The sequence below is a fragment of the Perognathus longimembris genome, chromosome 20, assembly GCF_023159225.1.
Source record: "Perognathus longimembris pacificus isolate PPM17 chromosome 20, ASM2315922v1, whole genome shotgun sequence".
NCBI lineage: Eukaryota > Metazoa > Chordata > Mammalia > Rodentia > Heteromyidae > Perognathus > Perognathus longimembris.
In genome coordinates this window covers 43,598,078-43,618,737 of record NC_063180.1, presented here as the reverse complement: position 1 = coordinate 43,618,737, position 20,660 = coordinate 43,598,078, and the positions used below count along the sequence as shown (strand labels likewise).

General features: G+C 53.3%; 1 protein-coding gene across 2 annotated transcripts; it reads left to right on the top strand.

The window, feature by feature from the left end:
- Positions 1–2,539: 2,539 nt before the first annotated feature.
- Hexa (hexosaminidase subunit alpha) lies at positions 2,540–20,282 on the top strand. 2 transcript variants are annotated; one of them, XM_048369542.1, is made up of 14 exons: positions 2,540–2,832; positions 8,291–8,383; positions 9,060–9,125; positions 11,876–11,922; positions 12,652–12,762; positions 14,062–14,163; positions 14,558–14,690; positions 15,658–15,838; positions 16,896–16,979; positions 17,229–17,301; positions 18,110–18,293; positions 18,410–18,500; positions 18,898–19,002; positions 20,041–20,282. In XM_048369542.1, the coding sequence occupies exons 1-14, from the start codon at positions 2,580–2,582 to the stop codon at positions 20,102–20,104; spliced, it is 1,587 nt and encodes a 528-aa protein (XP_048225499.1). In that variant the 5' UTR covers positions 2,540–2,579; the 3' UTR covers positions 20,105–20,282. The 2 variants fall into 2 exon arrangements, with proteins under 2 accessions (XP_048225499.1, XP_048225497.1); XM_048369540.1 differs by having other exon boundaries at positions 18,392–18,500.
- The last annotated feature ends 378 nt before the right edge of the window (positions 20,283–20,660 follow it).

Here is a 20,660-nt window from a genome sequence, read left to right as displayed (position 1 = left end):
GCTTCTTCTTGCTCAAGGCTAGCACTCTGCCACTTGAGCCACAGCGCCACTTCTGGCCATTTTCTGTATATGTCGTGCTGGGGAATCGAACCCAGGGCCTCATGTATACGAGGCAAGCACTCTTGCCACTAGGCCATATCCCCAGCCCCGAGACTGTTTTGTTTTGTTTTTTTTTTTGGCCAGTCCTGGGCCTTGGACTCAGGGCCTGAGCACCATCCCTGGCTTCTTCCCGCTCAAGGCTAGCACTCTGCCACCTGAGCCACAGAGCCCCTTTTGGCTGTTTTACATATATGTGGTGCTAGGGAGTCAAACCAAGAGCTTCATGTGTAGAGGCAAGCACTCTTGCCACTAGGCCACATTCCCAGCCCCAAGGGTTTTTTTGGTTGGGTTTTTTTTTGGCCAGTCCTGGGGCTTGGACCCAGGGCCTGAGCACTGTCCCTGGCTTCTTTTTGCTCAAGGCTAGCACTCTGCCACTTGAGCCACAGCGCCACTTCTGGCCGTTTTCTGTATATGTGGTGCTGGGGAATTGAACCCAGGGCCTCATGTATACGAGGCAAGCACTCTTGCCACTAGGCCATATCCCCAGCCCCTGGGTTATTTTTTTAAACTGTATTTTTTTGTGTTTTCTTTTTTTGGTACTGGGGATCGAACCCAGGACATTGCATTTGCCAGGCGAGCGCTTTGCCACTGAGCTACATCCCAGCCCCTGTTTTATTTTGTTTTATTTTGCCAGTCCTGGGGCTTGAACTCACAGTGGCTTCTTTTTCTCAAGGCTTGTCACTCTGTCACTTGAGCCACAGCGCCACTTCTGGCTTTTTCTATATATGTGGTGCTAAGGAATCGAACCCAGGGTTTCATGTATACGAGGCAAGCACTTTACTACTAGGCCATATTCCCAGCAAGACTCATTTCCAACTAACTACCAGAAAACCAGAAGTGGCCCTGTAGCTCAAGGTGGTGGGGCACTATCCCTGAGAACAAAAGCCCAGGGACAGCACCCAGGCAGAAAGTTCATGCCACAGGACCAGTGTATGTACACACACACACACACACACACACACACACACACACGTCTTCAGGAAAATTGCTTCCAGCACACAAAGTTACTTCAGCACAGATTGTCTGAAATTTCCTCTACATGAGGAAATTCTCCCTGCCCTTCTGTGCTTCCATCAACAAACACAGGCCACACACTTCCTGGACACAGAGCCCTGGATCAGGAGGCAAGGGTTCAAAGGTCACATGCAGCATGAGGTCCAAGAGCCAGGGAGTAGGAGAGAGGCTAAAATGAGGGTGCCCTGTAGAGCACGTGACAGGAGGGGCACGAGGTGGAGCCTCTCACCTCACACGGAAAACAAGTGCCGTTCACTGGAGGTAACTAGTCAGCATGCCAAGCTGCCCCAAATCCTCCACCCCAAGAACTGAGGGAATGTACTGTCTTTACAGCCCCAAGGCCCTTCACAGCTCTGGTCTAGGCTAAGCTGTAAATCACAAGTCGATAATAAAACGAGATATTCAGCCCTTTCTGGCATCCATTTATCAAGTTTTCTGTGTATGTGGTACTGAGGAATCGAACCCAAGGCTTCAGACATGTTAGGCTAGCACTCTACTACTAAGCCACATTCCCAGCCCAACAAATATTTCTTTTTTTTTTTGGCCAGTCCTGGGCCTTGGACTCAGGGCCTGAGCACTGTCCCTGGCTTCTTCCCGCTCAAGGCTAGCACTCCGCCACTTGAGCCACAGCGCCACTTCTGGCCATTTTCTGTATATGTGGTGCTGGGGAATCGAACCTAGGGCCTCCTGTATCCGAGGCAGGCACTCTTGCCACTAGGCTATATCCCCAGCCCCCAACAAATATTTCTAAATTAATTGATTGCTTAAATTTGGTGGTGTTAGGGATCGAAACCTGCACACACTAAGCAAACAACTTAAAAAAAATCCCTACTCATTTAAACCATTCCTATTCTGTCTGTGCTATCATTTGGATCATGATTTTGTTAAGCCTATTGTAGTTATTAGGTTTCTGGTTGATATACAGGTTGGAGAAGGAATGACTGAAATAATATATTTGAGGGGCTGGGAATATGGCTTAGTGGTAGAGTGCTTGCCCTGCATGCATGAAGCCCTGGGTTCGATTCCTCAGTACCACATAAACAGAAAAATCCAGAAGTGGCGCTGTGGCTCAAGTGGCAGAGTGCTAGCCTTGAGCAAAAAGAAGCCAGGGACACAGTGCTCAGGCCTTGAGTTCAAGCCCTAGGACTGGCAAAAAAAAATATGTATAATATATGTAATATAATATATAAATATATTTGAAATATTGTCCCCAAAATGTTGTGTACGTGTGTGCGCTAATCCTGAGGCCTGAACTCAGAGCCACTCAGGGAGCCTCCTGTCACTCACGCATAGCCCCGCCCCCCGTCGCAACCACGCCCCTATCACCCGCCCCGGTCCCGCCCCCCAGCTCCAGCGCTTCCGGAGCAGGCCCTGCCGCGGGTCACGTGTCCGCCCGTTGTCACGTGGGCCGCCCCGCTCACCTGACCAGGGCCTCACGTGACTCGGGCGGCGCTGTGAGAGAGGCCATGGCAGCCTCCGGCCTTTGGTTTTCGCTGCTGCTGGCGGCAGCGACCGCGGGTCGCGGGGCGGCCCTGTGGCCCTGGCCCCAATACATCCAGACCCACTACCGGCGCTACACCCTGTACCCCAACAACTTCCAGTTCCGGTACCATAGCAGTTCGGCCGCGCAGCCCGGCTGCGTCATCCTCGACGAGGCCTTCCAACGCTACCGCAACCTGCTCTTCGGTTCCGGCTCGTGGCCTCGTCCCAACCACTCAGGTGGGTCCCACCCACCGCCTCGGTGCCCGGCCCTGGGAGAGCCGCCTGGAGACCGACCCCCCGCTGACCACCACGCCCCTTTCTCCTGCCCCGCTGTGCAGCTGCGCTTCCATCCTCCCCCCCCACCCCCCAGCCCCAGCCTCAAGCCTCCCAGGCGGAGCGGAGGCCGTCCCCCTTCTCTGAGCCGACCTCTCAGCGGCCTGTCTGGGATCCTTTCCCTAGGCTGCATAGATGTCCTCCACCTGCCAGGCTGTTGAACCTAACTGTGCACGTCCAAGTGAGAAGACGACATTAAAACCTCAAAATTGGCGAGACAAGGAAGGAAAAGCTGTGCAAAAAGTACCCCCAAAGTCTAGGGTGCAGAGTGGTCCGTCCACGTTTAAAACCGTGAACCCCCAGGACAGTGGAACGAGCTCCCTTCCAGCGGCAGGAAAAATGAGGCCTGAGGATACAGCTAGCTGAACTAGGTGATGCAGGAAGTTGGGCGGGGTGCCAGGGTTCAGGCCTCCTATGTGGGATACCCGATGAAGGCTGAGGGAAAGGGAGGACCAAGGCTTGAGAAAGTGTTCAGGTGCGGATCTCTTAAGTTATTTGGGGTGTTCCTGAACAGAGCAATCCTACCTCCTTCTTGGCCCATTGATTCAGGAATGGAAGAGAGATTACTACTAGTATCTGTATCCTTCTAGGGGGCCACCATCACTATTAGACGTGGGTCATCTTTGATACATGATTGAGTTCCTAACTTGGCACAGTTGATCGTAATTTGAATCCCTTAAAAGTACTCCGGCCTTGTCTCCTACAACTGCCTGCGGCATAGGTGGTGATTATGGTTAGACAGATAACTGTGTTTTGTTTGTTTGTTTTGGCCAGTCCTGGGCTTGGACTCAAGGCCTGAGCACTGTCCCTGTCTTCTTTTTGCTCAAGGCTAGACCCGACAGATAACTGTTAATGGGTTACTTTTAGGTTTTGTTTAGGATTATATTACAAGCCCCAGATTGGAGCATAAGTCTTGTTAGCATTTCCCTAGCCTCTGGTCCTCAGCTCCTCCCACTAGCCCCCAGATCCACCCATACCTAAGGAGCCACTCCTACTTACTTCCTACCTACTTCCCCTTTACTCCCAGAGAGAGAAGCTGCCACCTGGATAAGGTGCAGATGCCATGTAGCTCACTCTCCGTGGGAACTATGGCCCCACTAATAAACCTCCTTATGAGCCTTCTCCCGTCTGTGATTATCTCGGCATGGTCCTCTGGGATGGCCGGGACACATCCTTTCAAGTCTGCCTTCCTTGGAAAAAGAAAAAAGAGGAAGGCCACATGAGAGTCACAAGATCTCAATTATTATGACAACTCTGCTGTAAGACTTCTGTACTCCTAGACTTGTTGCTTTCAAATTGCCTCTGGGGAATGCTGGAGAGAAACAGATAAGCCAGAAGGTGAAGAACTTTCCCCTCTTATCTGATCCTTCATCTAAGTCCCCTTTAACTTTCCCCCTGGGAAAGAGAAAGTACATTCCTGCTGGGGAGGAGAGTGCCCTTAAATTGATTGTTTTGAAAACAAGAAAGGAGGTTGTTTTAGGATTATTATGGTTGCCTGCTTGAACTGACATTTTCAGGCAGCCTCCGTTTTGTTGTGTGTTTAAACGATGAGCAAAACCAGGGCAAGCTTTTTAGGGCCCAGCCGGTCAAGAACTCTAACCGCCTGGGAATGCTTAACTCTAACCATCCCCAGAATGTCTTGAGCCCTGAGCCAATCAGATTTGTACCTGTGTCCTAATCTTGCTTGAACACCTGATGGCTGTAACTTTGTTTTTTGCCTTTATAAGCCCTGTGCAATCACAGCTCCAGGCTTCCTCCTAACCTCCGCTGTGTCGGTGGGTAGGACGAGGCCTGGGCTGCGGCCCACTTGAATAAAGCCTCGCCTTGCTTTTGCATTTCGGAATGTCTGAGTCTCAGTGGCCTTCTTGGTGGTCGTTTCACGACTTGGCATAACAGTACTTTGGCTATTGTACCAGAAAATGGTATATATGATGGAGAAAGAAGGTTCTGGAATGTGATTTAGTCACCAGTCAGCCAGAAAATGTTTATTGCTTGTTTAAATTGTTATGCTTATTAAACTAGGTAGCCGATAAAGGAGAACACCACGCAGTATTCAGGCGAGAGAGAAAAGTTTATTCCTGAACTGCTGACCTTTGGCTAAGATAATGCATGGCCAGAGAGAAGGGGTAACCCACGGCTAATGGCCAGCCCCTGCCTTATCTAGGGCAGGGGCAGAGGTGTGGCCAGGTGAGACTCCAGTTACCTAGGTAACACAGGTACTGGGTGGGGACTTTAGACAGGCGGGGGCATCTGCATGGAGCCCTCCCAGGGGGCGGACCTTACGCTTTTTGGATGTTGTCACCTCTTCCTTCATACTCTCCTAGTTTTTCCCTCCCATCCCACCTACAAGTTATGTAGTTCATTTAGTGTTTAGTGCCTGCCACTGCTGCATTTGTTCACTCTTTGTCCCTCCATTTCTTCTTTTTTTAATTAAAATTTATATATACAATATCCAGTGTCAAAATCATACACAGTAACCACATGGGGTACGCCAAAGGAAGTTCACCTAGTACATTAAACATAACAATAAAATCCTCTCGTTTCCTTCTCTTGGAGTTCATTTTGCTGCTGCTGCTTCTCCTCCTCCTCCTCCTCCTCTCCCTCCTCCTCTTGTCAGTCTTGGGGTTTGAACTCAGGGCCTGGGCACTGTCACTGAGCCTCTTTCACTCGAGGCTAGCACTCTACCACTTGAGCCACAGCACCACTTGTGCCTTTTCTTGTTTATGTGGTACTAAGGAATGGGACCCAGGGCTTCATGAATGCTAGGCAAGAACTCTATCTCTAAGCCACATTCCCAACCCAGTCCCTCCATTTCTTTCATGTTTGTTTTTTAATATGTCTATATTCCAGGCACTTCTGGGGATAATAAAATAATTATGCAATAGCTATAAATGTCTTTGTAAACTTCAAAGGACGATACAATAGAGAAAAGAACTTTTAAAAATAAAACAGGGAGCTGGGGGTACAGTTCAATGACATACTGCTTGCCTAGCATGGGCAAAGCCCTGAGTTTGATCCCCAGCACCACAAAAAAGAAAAAGAAAACTGAAAAGAGCCAGGTACCAGTAGCTCATCATATAATCCTAGTTACTCAGGAGGCTGAGATCTAAAGAAACACGGGCTAGTGAAGTTCACTAGACTCCATCTGTAAAATAATCTGCAGGGTGTAAGGTTCTCAGGAAAGGAAACCCGCCACATGGTTCAGAGGGAGAAGAGTTTATTGGGGGGAGAGCAAACTGCAGCCCACAAAATCTGGAGGCATGGGGAGACGGGAAGGAAGAAGAGAAAAGGTGAGAAAGAGAACGAGAGAAAAGGAAAGAGAGTGGGAACTCAGGTTGAGCCGGATTGTGTAGGAAAAGGCAGGGGATATGTCCAGGTGGATTGGATGTGACCTCAGAGAAGGGGGAGGTAACTGTCTCCAGGTATGCCAGTTACCTAGGTAACACAAGTACTGTGCATAGACTTAAACAGGTAGCGGGCATCTGCATGGAGCCCTCCCAGGGGTGGATCTTACACAGGGGAGCTGGGAATGTGGTTTAGTGGTAGAGTGCTTACCTAGCATGCATGAGGCCCCCGGGTTCCATTCCTCAATACCACATACACAGAAAAAGCCGGAAGTGGTGCTGTTAGAGTGTTAGCCTTGAACAAAAGGAAGCCAGGGACAGAGCTCAGGCCCTGAGCTTAAGCTCCAGGACTGGCAAACAAAAACAGAGTATAAGACCCTGAGTTCAAGCCCTAGCACTGGCACATACACACGCACAGGCACCGATACCTTTCAGTAAACCGAAAGAGAACAGGTTTAGAAAAAAGCAGGCATCTTAGTGGCAAGAGTACTCATCTTGTAAACATGAAGTCCTGGGTTCGATTCCCCAGCACCACATATATAGAAAATGGCCAGAAGTGGCACTGTGGCTCAAGTGGCAGAGTGCTAGCCTTGAGCAAAAACAAGCCAGGGACAGTGCTCAGGCCCTGAGTCCAAGCCCAGGACTGGCCAAAAAAAAAAGAGGCATCTGTAGAAGTTGGAAGGCCTGGTCCTCAGTGGGTCAGTGGAGTACCTTGTCTGTCTGTCTGTCCTGTGCTTCTGGTAGCCAGAATGTGGTCCCACCCCACAAGAGAGGAAATGGAGGCCTCAGAACCCAAGGCCAGCAGCAGAGTCAGAGTCAGACTAGCCTTTCCTGATTTTCCCTGGGCACTCCTGGCTTCCTGAGGCTTCCCGGTCCTGCTGTCCCAGCCAGGTTCACGGTGCACGTCACGTCCATGCGGGCTGGCATGGGTGTGGGTGTAAGTAGAGGAGGCTCTTCTGGCCTCTGCATGGCACCGTGGAGGCAGGAATCCCAAGCCGTGACTGGTTTCCTCCTGGGAGATGACCCAGTGTCCTCCCTGTTTTCCCGCTTCCCCGTACCTTCCCTCTGGAATCATGTTCAAGCCTCTGAATCCAGCAGCCAAAGCCAAGCAGCCATTTTGGTCTCACTGAGAGCAGTCAGGGGGTTCTTTCAGGCCTGGAGAACTAAACTCAGACCAGCCCGGAAGTCACAGAGGGCCAGGTGGGAAGAAGCCTGCCTGGGGATTTTGGCATGGGGAGCCTGCTATGCGTGCCCTGGGGTCCACAGGCTATGTTCATCTATATAGGCTATGCTGGGCAGCTTCCTGAGGTTCCGCAGGAATGTTCCTTGGTTAGAAGAGAATCTGTTGGGTAGGAAGGGGCGGGGGGTGTACTCCTGGTGGCCAAGCTCTGAGCATTGCCTCTCAAAGCGCTGTCTTACCTTAGTTGCCGACTGGGATACCGGTGGTCATTGGATGGGAAGCTTATATGAGAATGTACACCAGGCCTGGCCCATGCCTGTAATCCCTAGCTGATTGGGAAATAGATCTGAGGATCATGGCTCAGAGGCAGCCTGGGCAGAAAATGTCTGTTGAAACTCTGACCTCCAGCGAATCACCAAAATGGCAGATGTGGAGCTGTGGCTCAAGTGGTAGAACATCCACTTTGAGTGTAAAGGCCAAGTGAGAGTGTGGGGCCATGAGTTCAAGCATCAGCTCCAACACCAGAGAGAAAAATCCCCTCCCCCCCAAAGAAAAAACCATGCCTCAGTTACGTCAGAGCAAACACACAGTGCAGCTGAGGCCTTTTCTTGATGAAAGGGACATGCATTTCAGGGCGCCTGCTGTCATCTCATTGCAAACCAGCACTGCAAGTGTTCTGCTCCCCAGTTTTATAAGTCTGAGGGGGAGCAGGTGAGAGAGCCCTTCCCGTGCAGCATGCACACTGGGGGCTATGCCTTGGGACTTTTCGAGGGGCCCGGGCTTCCCGCCTTGCTGCCAGGGGCAGGGCAGCCACTCTGACTTTCTCTCGTCCTTGCAGGAAACCGGCATGCCTTGGAGAAGAACATGTTGGTTGTGTCGGTGGCCACAGCGAGCTGCAATGAGTTCCCTACTTTGGAGTCCGAGGAGAAATGTAAGTACTGCCCTGGGCTCTCGCCTACAGAGCAGGCATCTGCCCAGAGCTGGGAAGAGATGTCTTGGCCCAAGCCACTGCTGTTTGGCCCTCTGCTAATGGGATGGCCATAGTTTCCTGCTAAAGGCTGATGGGACCTTGTGTTTCTGGTGGGGAAACTGACCTACAAGGTGGATGACTAAAGTACCAGTCCTCTGTTCTAGTCTTTCAGGCCTGGGGAGCCACCAGGCTGACTGACCACCACCTGTCAGCTGCTGGCTTGGGGATAGAAAGATTTCTATTTTATCTATCTCTGTATCTATGCTTCATCTCTGTATGTATGCATCTATCATCCACTGCTCTATCTGTCATCTGTCTGTCTTTCTATCTTTGTGTCAGTCCTTTACCACTTTGAGCCACAGCTCTATTTCTGGGTTTTCTGGTGGTTAATTGGAGATAAGTATCTCACAGACTTTTCCGCTTTGGCTGGCTTTGAACCCTGATTCTCAGATCTCAGTCTTGAGTAGCTAAGATTACAAGCCTGATCCACAAGCACTGGGCTATTTATTCTTTTAATGTGATCTTGCTGGGGGTTTTAACTCCAAGGATTCTATAAAATATCTCGTCTAGAGTCAGAGTAAACAACTAAACAAATGAGGTGTTTGGGTTTTTTGTTGTTTTTTTTTTATCATTTCAGACACCCTGATCATAAATGACGAACAGTGTTTACTGGAGTCTAAGACCGTCTGGGGAGCTCTTAGAGGTAACGGGGTGGGGTGGGGATGGAGATGATGAGGGACAGTTGGTATTGGTGGGGTAGGAAGACAGGATTGGGGGCCTGGCATAGACTCCCACTCACGGTGGCCTTCTTCACTAAGGAGACCAGGTGGAGAGTCCCCATCCCCAAACTGCTGTGCCCAGATGTTGGCAGGCCTGGCTTTCTTGGCAACACAGGGCACAGGGAGCTGGGGAGGGGCTGGTGGCTGCCACACACCTGCCTGTCCAGCTCGTGCTCAGCCCAGCCAGCAGGAAGCCTTTACAAAGAAATCCTAAGTCAGGCCCAGTAGTGCGTGCCCGGAGTCTCAGCTACTGGAGAGGCTGAGAGAGGAGAACCACCCGGGTGCAAGGGCTCAAGGAGCCTGCGATCCTGTCTCTCAAGGAAAGAGGGGAAGAGGAAAACTGGATCATAGAAATCAATAAATATATTTTTGTATGCGCCCGTATTGGGACTTGAACTCAAGGTAGGGAATGTTCCCAGCTCTAGGCTGGTTTTCTGCCACTTGATCCACACCTGCTCCTCTTTTGGCTTCTTGGTGCTTAATGGAAGATAAGAGTCCCTTGTATGTGTCTGCCCAGGCTGGCTTTCATCTGGAATCATCATCACATCTCAGCCTCCTGAGTAGCTGGGATGACAGGTGGGAGCCACTGGCACCTGGTGACGTGCATGTTTTTTTGTTTATTTGTTTTGTTTTTGTTGCCAGTCCTGGGGGGGTGGACTCAGGGCCTGAGCACTGTCCCTGGCTAGCACTCTACCACTTGAGCCACAGCTCCACTTCTGGCTTTTATCAATTATATGTGGTGCTGAGGAATCGAACCCAGGGCTTCATGTATAGGAGGCGAGCACTTTACCACTAGGCCATATTCCCAGCCTGATGCGTATGTTTTTGTTTGTTTGTTTGTTTTTTTTTTTTGGCCAGTCCTGGGCCTTGGACTCAGGGCCTGAGCACTGTCCCTGGCTTCTTCCCGCTCAAGGCTAGCACTCTGCCACTTGAGCCACAGTGCCGCTTCTGGCCGTTTTCTGTATATGTGGTGCTGGGGAATCGAACCTAGGGCCTCGTGTATCCGAGGCAGGCACTCTTGCCACTAGGCTATATCCCCAGCCCTGATGCGTATGTTTTTTTTTTTAAAGTTAAGTGGTGTCCTTTTCTTTCTGGAACAGATGATAAGCTGCACCCCTCTTCCGCTTGGCTGGAGAGGGATGGAGCTCTTAAATAGAGGCTCGGTCACAGGTCTCTGCTACTTCTTGCCCAAACCTCTGCTGGTGACAAGATGAGGACAAGTCTCCAGAGCTCAGCACCTTGATTCAGTGTGTCATCATGCCACCCCTCCTGTCATGTGGGGACTCCGCACCCACGCTCCCCTCGGGGCCCTGCCACAGCTTCTGCGCGGGTGCCCCTTAGTCAGGAGCTCAGGTGCTTGGGTCAGAGTGCACCAGTGGTATGCTTTGGACTCGGCTCTGATTGGACAAATAAGGCCTCGTGGATTTTTTTTTTAATTTTGAAATTAGGGGATTTAAAAAAATTATACAAAGGAGTTGCCATTTAACTAAGCAGTTTATGAGTATACTCTAGCTGGGTCACTGTCACGCTTTTCACCATGCCTGACCCCCAGTGTTGAGGGTGTGTTCCACTCTGTACTAGGTGGCGTGGGCATGTGGGCCTTGCTGGCCTCTTTAAGAGGCCGTGTGGGTGGGGTGGGCCTGGTGTCTCCTTGAACCCCAAAGATGAACAGTGGTGCCCCCTGGTCACTCCTGGTCAGTTTAGGTTCAGTGATGGCCTCAGGCTCTGGGACATTCCTTTGCAGATCACAGTTGAGTCTGGGAGAAGGGAAGATCAGTAGACTGGCCCTTCCTGGGTTCCCTTTGCTCCTGGTTAGTTCCATCCACCGAAGCCCTGAAACCGTGCAGGTTTCCTTTTCTTTTTTTCTTTTTTTTTTTTTTTGGCCAGTCCTGGGCCTTGGACTCAGGGCCTAAGCACTGTCCCTGGCTTCTTCCCGCTCAAGGCTAGCACTCTGCCACCTGAGCCACAGCGCCGCTTCTGGCCGTTTTCTGTATATGTGGTGCTGGGGAATCGAACCTAGGGCCTCGTGTATCCGAGGCAGGCACTCTTGCCACTAGGCTATATCCCCAGCCCCTCCTTTTCTTTTCTCTACATTGTGCCCCAGAAGCACACACCTCACCATCTGTGGGGTGTGTTTTAAAATTTTTATTTATTTATTTATTTTGTGCACATCCTGGGGCTTGAACTCATGGGTCCTGGATGCTGTCTCTGAGCTTTTTACTCAAGGCTAGCGCTCTCCTACTTGAGCCATAACTCCACTTCTGGTTTTGTGGTGGTTAATCAGAGATAAGAATCTCACAGGCTTTCTTGCCTGACTTCAAATCATGATCCTTAGACCTCAGCCTCCTGAGTAGCCAGGATTACAGGCATGAGCACTGGTACCCGGATTCTTCACATTCTCTTCTGGATGTTTTTGTAAATTCAAGGTTCAGGAAACAAAGATAAGGGGGTGGGGGGCAGGTTAAGTTAGTGTGTGGGGTGAGTTAGTCCCCTCCTTGCAAGGACCGCCTCCCAAGGTAACCATGGAGACGGGCTTCCTGGTGTCCCCTTCATGCGTCGGACCTCCTCGTGTTCATTGTGTGCTTACACACCGTGCTTGACCCCACGGAGAACCTGGCAGATGAATGCATGCCCCCATCCCTGAGTTTTCCCTCTGCCTCTCCACTTCCCACAGGTCTGGAGACTTTCAGCCAGCTTGTTTGGAAATCTGCTGAGGGCACGGTGAGTGTGGGCCCCCAAGAGGGCTCTTTTTCTTTGCTTTCTTTTTTTTTGGGGGGGGGGGAGGGTGCTGGTTCTGGAGCTTGAACTCGGGGCCTAGGTACCATCCTGAGCTTTTGTGCTCAAGGCTAGTGTTCTACCGCTTGAGCCACAGCTCCACTTGCCACTTTTCTGGTGGTTTGTTGGAAGTAAGTCTCAGGGACTTTTCTTCCCTGGGTTGGCTTTGAACCATGATCCTCCTGTCTCAGCCTTCTGAGTAGCAAGGGTGGCAGGCATGAGCCACGGGCACCTGGTGGTAAGTGCTCCTTTTTAATCTCTGGGGTATTCTCCAGAGGTCCGGAAGGTGCCAAGGATCCTGGGGGAAATCTTGATTTGCTTTTGACAGAGTTCTGGTGGCTTTCGATAGCCCCAGCAGTCAAGGGCAGATGTGAGTGGAGGAATGGCTCAGTAGATCTGCTCTGTTTGGAGTCACCGTAAGGCTGCTCTCCTGAATCATTTCATAATGACCTGGCTGCCACGTTGCTTTACCGCTACACGTGTCACTGGTCCAGAAACTATATTATACCCTCCAGGTGGGTGGTGCTTCTTAGTCTTGGTTGCAGCGATTGGTAGGGGAGGGTTAGGGACGGATACACTACAGAATCTCATGGAGTGGCTTTTCAGAGGCCTTGGGAGAGTTTCTTCCTCATCCTTACCCTGAATCCTCATGTATGCAACGGTTGCTCCCCACAGTTCTTTATCAATAAGACGAGCGTCGAGGACTTCCCCCGCTTCCCTCACCGGGGCTTGCTGCTGGACACCTCGCGCCATTACCTGCCTTTGGCTACCATCCTGGACACTCTGGTACCCAGGCCTTAGGCCTCCTTCTCATGGGGTTCCGGGGTGAAGGACACATGGAATAGATCAAGTTCCATGTTCCTCAAAAACAGAGGGCTGGGAATGTGGCCTAGTGGTAGAGCGCTTGCCTCGTATACATGAAGCCCTGGGTTCCATTCCTCAGCACCACCTATGTAGAAGAAGCCAGAAGTGGGAGAATAGAGAATGTGTGTAACTCACACCTAACCCTGTCCAGCTAGCTGCTGTGGTCCAGTCTTCTGGCTGTTTGCACAGGTGCATATGACGTTTTTTTTGTTTTGTCAGTTGTGGGGCTTGAACTCAGCACCTGAGCACTGACCCTGAGATCTTTTACTGAAGGCTAGCACTGTACCATATTGAGCCATGATGCCACTTCTGACTTTTTGATGATTAGTTGGTGATAAAAGTCTCGTGGACTTTCCTGCCCTCATTGACTTTGAAACACGGTCCTCAGATCTCAGCCTCCTAGGTGGCTAAGATTACAGGCGTGAGCCACCGGTGTCCTGCTTAGAAAGTATTTTGAAACTTGGCTTCTTTCTTCAGGCAGTGCTAAGTTGAGATTGGATAGGGTTGGAGGAAAACTATGTTCAAAGCCTTGCTGGGGGATTAACTAACTTGAGTTTGATGTGCAGTTTTCTCCATTGGCTATTAATCTGACGCCTATCTGCCTTTCCCTTTGTTTCCATAGTGGAGCCCAAAGGGTTATCTGAAAGTGTATATGTGTGCATGTGCATACGGGTGCGCATGTGCATGAGTCACTCCTAGGGCTTGAACACAGAGCCTGGTTGCTGTCCCTGAGCTTTATTTCAAGGCTAACACTCTACTACTTGAGCCACAGCTCCTCTTCTGGCTTTTTTTGCTGGTTATATTGGAGATAAGAATCCCACAGACTTTCCTGCCCGAGCTGGCTTTGAACTGCAATCCTCAGATCTCAGCCTCCTGAGTAGCTGGGAATCCAGACTTGAGCCACAGGTGCCTGGCTGGCTTCTGAACTTCATGAGTCATGGGCAATGAGTTCCCAGAATGCCTCAAGTTGGATAAACTCCAAGGGCTGGAAGAAGTGTTGGTCTTTTCACTCTCCTCATGGTGGGGCCAGAATTGATCTGAACAAGACACCCCACTTCTGGACAGTCCTCCCGGCTCGCCAGGCTGATGGGAGGGCGCCATGGCCCCCGTGAGCCCTTCCCTGCAGGGGGCAGCAGGTTGAGCTTTGTGGGGTGCGTGGAGCCAGCCTGCCCCCCATGGGGCTGTCTGTGATGGGTTCATGGGATGTGCTCTGACCTGCAGGATGTCATGGCATACAATAAATTCAACGTCTTTCACTGGCACCTGGTCGACGACCCCTCCTTCCCATACGAGAGCTTCACGTTCCCAGAGCTTACCCGGAAGGTAGGCATTTGCCCCACTGGCCAGGATGGGGGCTTCCAACTTAGGCCGACCCACCAGCGGGGTGGGGGGGGGGGTGGGTGACAGGCTCTAGAGCCACGGCACTTGGTTTCAGGTCCAGCCTCGGCGACTCATCCGCTCTGTGACCTTCAGGAGATAGTTCCCGCCCCTGGTGGTTGGCATGTATTCTGTGCACTTCCCGCCTCGTTTGCCTCACTGCCCTGACCCCTGCTCAGATGACACTAGACATGTTGGCCAGTGGGGAATGACAGCAGAGAGCCTTCAAGACAGGCCCCACGCCACTGGGGCTGTGTACCAGTGTTCAGATGCCTGGGGAGTCCTGGGGGCATCGTGAGCATCAGGACCTCACGTCTGAAGGGCATCGTGGGCCTTTCAGGGATCCTACAACCCCGTCACGCACATCTACACAGCGCACGACGTGAAGGAGGTCATCGAGTACGCGAGGCTGCGGGGGATCCGCGTGCTGGCGGAGTTTGACACCCCGGGCCACACTTTGTCCTGGGGACCAGGTAAGAATGGTGCCCCACACTGGAGGGAGTTTACTGATGGTTCTCAGAGCAACTTGAAGGAAGAGTCACGTCGTGCTGTTGAAGTACGAGCAGATTCTTCTCCGAGGCCCATACAGACTGCTGCGTCCTAGGGTGACCCCCGAGGTAGAATCTGAAAAAGGAAATTCAGGGTAGCCCCAGAGGGTCACTCCTGTATGGCCTCCACCCCAGAGTGAGCACCCCAGGCTGAACCCTAAAGCTCAAGGCTTACAAAAGGAAGATTGAGGCTGGGTGCTGGTGCCTCACCATGATCATCCTAGCTACTCAGGAGATTGAGATCGGAGGGTCATAGAGTTCAGAGCCAGCCCTGGCAGCAAAGTCCTTGAGGCTCTTAATCTCCAGTTCACCACCAAAAAGCCAGAAGTGGAGCTGTGGCCCAAGTGGTAGAGCTCCAGCTTGAGCAAAGAAGCATCTGGGTCCTGAGTTCAAGCCCTAGGAACAGCACCAAGGGGGAAAAAAAAAGATTTTGGGGGACTAGTGGATGTGACTCGAGGGGTAGAGCATCTGCCTAAACAAGCAGGAAGCTCAGTATTCAGTCACCACTGCTGGCTAAAGAAACATAGGCAGAGGTGCTACCTGGTCTCAGCCTGAGCTGGGAAGGGCCCTGAGCTCGGGAGATGCCCTCTGGGGAGGGTAGAACATCGGGGTGATGGGGGCCCCACCAGGAAAGATGGGGCCAGTTGGCTCCGCCGGGAGCACCGTTGCAGAGCAGTGTGTCACGGTGGGTCTGCACTGGCAGTTACCTGCCTGTGACCGGCTCCGTCCAATAGTGGACGTATTTGTATTTGTGACTAAACAGGTGCCCGTAAGCTTCAGATGTGAGTGCACGGGATGTTGTCTTGCTTTGTATGACTTGCCCTGGGTGGTCCAGGGTGTGGGCTGGGGTCTGTGTATGGGTGACACGCGTGTGGCCTCTCTGTGAACATAGGTATCCCAGGACTACTGACTCCCTGCTACTCCGGCGCTCTGCCCTCTGGCACCTATGGACCGGTGAACCCCATTCTCAACAACACCTATGAGTTCATGAGCACGTTCTTCTTGGAAGTCAGCGCCGTCTTCCCAGATTTTTACCTTCACCTGGGAGGAGACGAGGTTGATTTCACCTGCTGGTATGCACCTCCCGCCCTTCCCAGAGTAGAGAATCTGCGGCACACCGGCCTGTCCCAGCCCCGAGGGGACCCTGTGTGATGTTAGCGAGGCTCCTGACAGCGGAGGCCCTCTCCCCCCCACCTCCTGTCTCTGAGATATTTAGCTCTGAGCTCAGAATTGTCTTGGGAAATTTGGGGGATAGAGAAAAAGTAGGTCCTGCTGATAGAGGCTTAAAATAATGTGATCAAGGCAGGTGCTGGTGGCTCACGCCTGGAATCCTAGCTACTCAGGAGGCTGAGATCTGAGGATCAGGGGTCGAGACTAGCCTGGACAGACGTGTCTAATTCACTCCAGAAAGCTGGATGTGGAGGGATGGCTGAAGTGGTAGAGTGCCAGCCTTGAATGAAAAAGCTAAGCAGGAGCTCAAAGCCCTGAGTTCAAGCTCCAGTACTAGCATACATGAACAATATCTAAATAAACACGTGGCCTCATCCAAGTGTCAGCCTCAGAATTCAAAGCTAATGGAGGGCAGTATCTAGTATTAACTCACAGATCGCAAACCCCTCAGACCTAGTGATCTCAAAAGAGGCGGAGTGGCCAGGTTTTGGTGGCTCATGCATGTAATTGTAGCTACTCAGAGGGTTAAGACCTAGGGGATTATAGTTAACAGCCAGCCCAGGGAGAAAAGTCCATGAGATTCTGTCTCCAAAATAACGAGCAAAAAAGCAGGCCTGGAGGCATGGTTCAAGTAGTAGAGAGCCCACTGAGCAAGCAAACCAACAGCATTAGGCCCTGAGTTCAAGCCCCAGAAGGCAGAAGGGCCTCAAGAAGCGGGCACCGGTACACAGAGGCCCCCTCAGGCTTGGCACATGCGCTCTGAGGACCACTGCCCTGCGCACCCCGCCCGCCCTGCCTGCAGCTCCACTCGACCGGGCCTTCCCCGGGTGGGATAGCCCAGACCCTCAGCGCTGTTGGCTTTTCCTGGAAAGGGGCAGTTGCAGAAGCCAGCGGGGACTCTCTGGGTGTTGAAGGGGGTGAGGGAACCCATCTTCCTTTTTTTTTTTCCTCGGGATTCAGGAGGTCCAACCCCGATATCCAGGCCTTCATGAAGAAGAAGGACTTTGATGACTTCAAACAGCTGGAGTCCTACTACATCCAGAAGTGAGGAAGGCAAGGGGCGGGGGTGCATTGGGGGTCACCTCCAGTGGAGTCTCAGTCAGGCCCTGCTCGCCCACTCTCCGGGCCCCCGAAGGCTCTCTCTGTCCTGTTCTTTCAGGTCCCAGCCCCGGGGAAGCGACTGCCCGGTGAGGTCTCGGCCCCCCGGCCGGGCGGCACCGCAGAGCACTGGCACGCAGCGCAGAGCCTGGCTGGGCCGGGCAGACCCTGTCTTGACGCTCCTCTCCTCTCCAGGCTGCTGGACATAGTCTCTTCTTATAACAAGGGCTACGTGGTGTGGCAGGAAGTGTTTGATAACAAAGTCAAGGTGCGTGGGGGTGGGGGGCCAGGGTCCCTGTGGTGTCTCCAGCTGTCTCTTGCCAGGCTTTGGTAGTCAGAGCACCTGCAGCCATCTCTCCATTTCCCCCGCAAGAAAAGCCACAGAGTTGGGGTGCGGTGGCCCACTCAGGAGGCCGAGATCTGAGGATCACAGTTCCAAGCCTAACAGGCAGGAAAGGCCACGGGACTCTCTGTCTCCTATAAAGTACCAAAAAGCCACGAGTGGAGCTGTGGCTCAAGCAGTATAGCTCTAGCTGTGTGGGAAAAAATCTCGAGGACAGTACCCAGGCACTGAGGTCAAGGCCAGGAACAGCATGTGCGTGCACACACGTGCACACACACACACACACACCCCACACAAGTGTGAGCGCCCAGATATAGGTGCCAGTGTCTGTCTTTCCACACTGAGAAGGAATCACGGTTCCGAGGGATTCCTGAGTCATGAGCCTGGCTCCTGGGGGCCTGGGGAGATAGGTTGTCTGCCTTCTTTGTCCATCAGTAAGGTCCCAGCCCCCACCCCACCTCAAGAAACATCTAGACTCTTGGCCCTGGGTCCCACTGCTTGTCTCCTGCTTCCAGCCAGCATTCCTGTCCTGCAGTGGCCCGGGAGGCTGCGGGGCCCTGGGGATGGTCTCAGCAGGCAGCTCCCCTCGGGCCCAGGACCTTGGCCCTGCCCCAGGCCTGAGCTGGAGTCGCTGGGGTATCCTTTGCCCCTGGGGACCGGGGCAGGCTGCAGCCCTTGGCCTGAGAACTTCCTCAGCTCTATGCCATTACTGTCCCTCGACCTTTCGTGACAGGTGCGGCCAGACACCATCATTCAGGTGTGGCGGGAAGAGATGCCCGTGGGGTACTTAAAGGAGATGGAGCAGATCACCAAGGCTGGCTTCCGGGCCCTGCTCTCTGCCCCCTGGTACCTGAACCGCATCACTTACGGCCCTGACTGGAAGGAAATGTACTCGGTGGAGCCCCTGGCGTTCGAAGGTGGGGGCGGGTCAGGAAGTGGGGTGATGCAGAGAAGGGGAGGGCGTCTGGGGTGGGGGGGGCGATTGAGGCATTGAGTCTCCCCCCACACCCACAAGCCTCTTGGTTTCCCTCAGGTACCAAAGAGCAGAAGGACCTGGTGATTGGGGGGGAGGCCTGCATGTGGGGAGAGTACGTGGACAGCACAAACCTGGTCCCCAGGCTCTGGTAAGAGGGCGCTGGGCGGCAAGGCAGGGCCAGCGGGCTGGGCTGAGAGAGGGACGGAGCTCCGCTGGGCTGGGCCTTCCCCCTGCTGCCTCCCGCAAACCCCTACCGGGAGGGCCACGTCCGTTAGACTGTGAGCCCTCCCCGTCTGTGGGCCAGGGTGGCCTGGGCGGGCCTTACCCTCGACGGACAGCCACCCCTGCTGTCAGTCCCGGTCCCCGGTGATCCCCTGTCATCCAGAGAGGTCACTGTCCTTTCAAAGAAGCCGGAGCTGAGCTGGTGCTCTGAATGAAGCACCAGTTCCCTCCCTGGGCCTGGCTGGCCCGGGCCTGCACAAAGTGGGGTGGCCTGTGGGTGTTCAGCCTGCAACGCGCCCTCCCCCTGCCCCCCCCCCGTCCAGGCCCAGGGCCGCTGCTATTGCCGAAAGGCTGTGGAGTAGCAACTTTACAGTTGGCCTGAACTTCGCCTACAGACGTTTGTCCCACTTTCGCTGCGAGCTGCTGAGGTGAGCGGGCTGTGGGGGGGGGGGCGGGACCCCTTCCCCAGGAGGAACCGAGCCCAGCGCCCAGCCCCCGGGCGAGCTCCGCCTCATTGGTTTGTGCCCCAGCTCCTGAGGCAGGTGAGAGGCGAGCCCGGAGAGGTGAAGTGCTTCACCCGGAGTCGCTAGGGCATGGGAGGGGAATGAGATCCACTTCCGGGGGCTCCCTGGAGGCCCAGGCCCCATTGAGATGCCCGTGGGGCACGGTCATTTCCCCCGCAGCGTGGGGCGGGAGGCGGGGCAGCCTACTCCATGCTGTGTGACCCCCGAGAGCACTGCTTATTGGGATAAGGAAGAGACGTTGATCTGCTTTTGACGAGCACGGCCTCATGCCCAGGGCATGGAAGGGGCGACTCCAGGTCCCCACTGCCCCCCCCCCGCCCCCTGTGAGAGCCAGGAACAGGGCAGGGGGTTCAGGGGCTCAGGGCACCGGGCACCCTGCGGGCCTCGGCCACTCTGGGGTTTTGATGTTGTAGTTTTTTTGTGCCCACACTGGGGCTTGAATTGCTGCCTGTGTTCTTGCTCAGCCTTTTCTTGTAAGGCTAGCGCTCTAGCACTTGGGCAACGCCTCCAGTTCCACATCTACCTCTTCTTTTTTTTTTTCTGGTCATGGGGCTTGATCTCTGCACCTGGGCGCCGTCTCTGAGCTGCTTTTATTCAAGGAGAAAACTCTTATCACTGAAGCCACAGGGCCCCTTCCGGCTTTTTTTTGAGTGGTTTATTGGAGATAGGAGTCTCACGGCATTTCCTGCCCAGGCTGGCTTCGAACCACAGTCATCAATCAGATCTCAGCCTCCTGAGTAGCTAGCACAACAGGCGTGAGCCACCAGTGCCCAGCTCTACCTCTTTTTTTTTTTTTTAATAGTGTCTACTTGGGGTTGGGGTGCAGAAACAAACAGTAGAAAGGGGGTGCTGTTCCTGTGGTTTTGGTGTACTGGTGCCCTTTTGGGGTTCACTACTGTGGGACAGGTGGGGCTCACCTTGCTGCCTGTGTGTCCCGTGCAGGCGAGGCGTCCAGGCCCAGCCCATCAGCGTAGGCTACTGTGAGCAGGAGTACAAGCACACCTGAGCCCGCCGTCCAGGCACCGAGGAAGGTGCTGGCCCTGACAGCAGCGGGCGCCAGGCTTCCACTGCACCCGGCCGGCCGGGGAAGGAGCCCCGAGCCCCCGTGCCCCCGCGCCTGGAGAGGAGGCTGGTGCTGGCGCTGGTGTTCAATAAAGAGTAACGTGGCATTTTTCTATGATGAACATGCGTTACCTGTGTAAGAGGAAAAACAAGTGTGCATGGCCAGGAATGGCTGTGTGTGTGTGCGCGCACATGCACATTGTGTATGTATATATGTGTGTGTGTGCGTATGTGTCTGTGTACTTGAGCTGGAACTCAGGGCCTCAGGCTCTCACTTGGGCTTGTTCACTCAAGGCTGGGGTCCTGCCACTTGAGCCACAGCTCCACTTCTGGCCTTTTGCTGGTTCATTGGGGATAAGAGTCTCATAGACTTTCTTGCTTAAGCTGGCTTTGGACCATGAGCCCCAAATCTCAGTCTCCTGAGTAGCTTGAATTACAGGAGTACTGGTGCATGGCTCCTGTTACCATGACCTGGCCAATATTTCTTTTTTCTTTCTTGG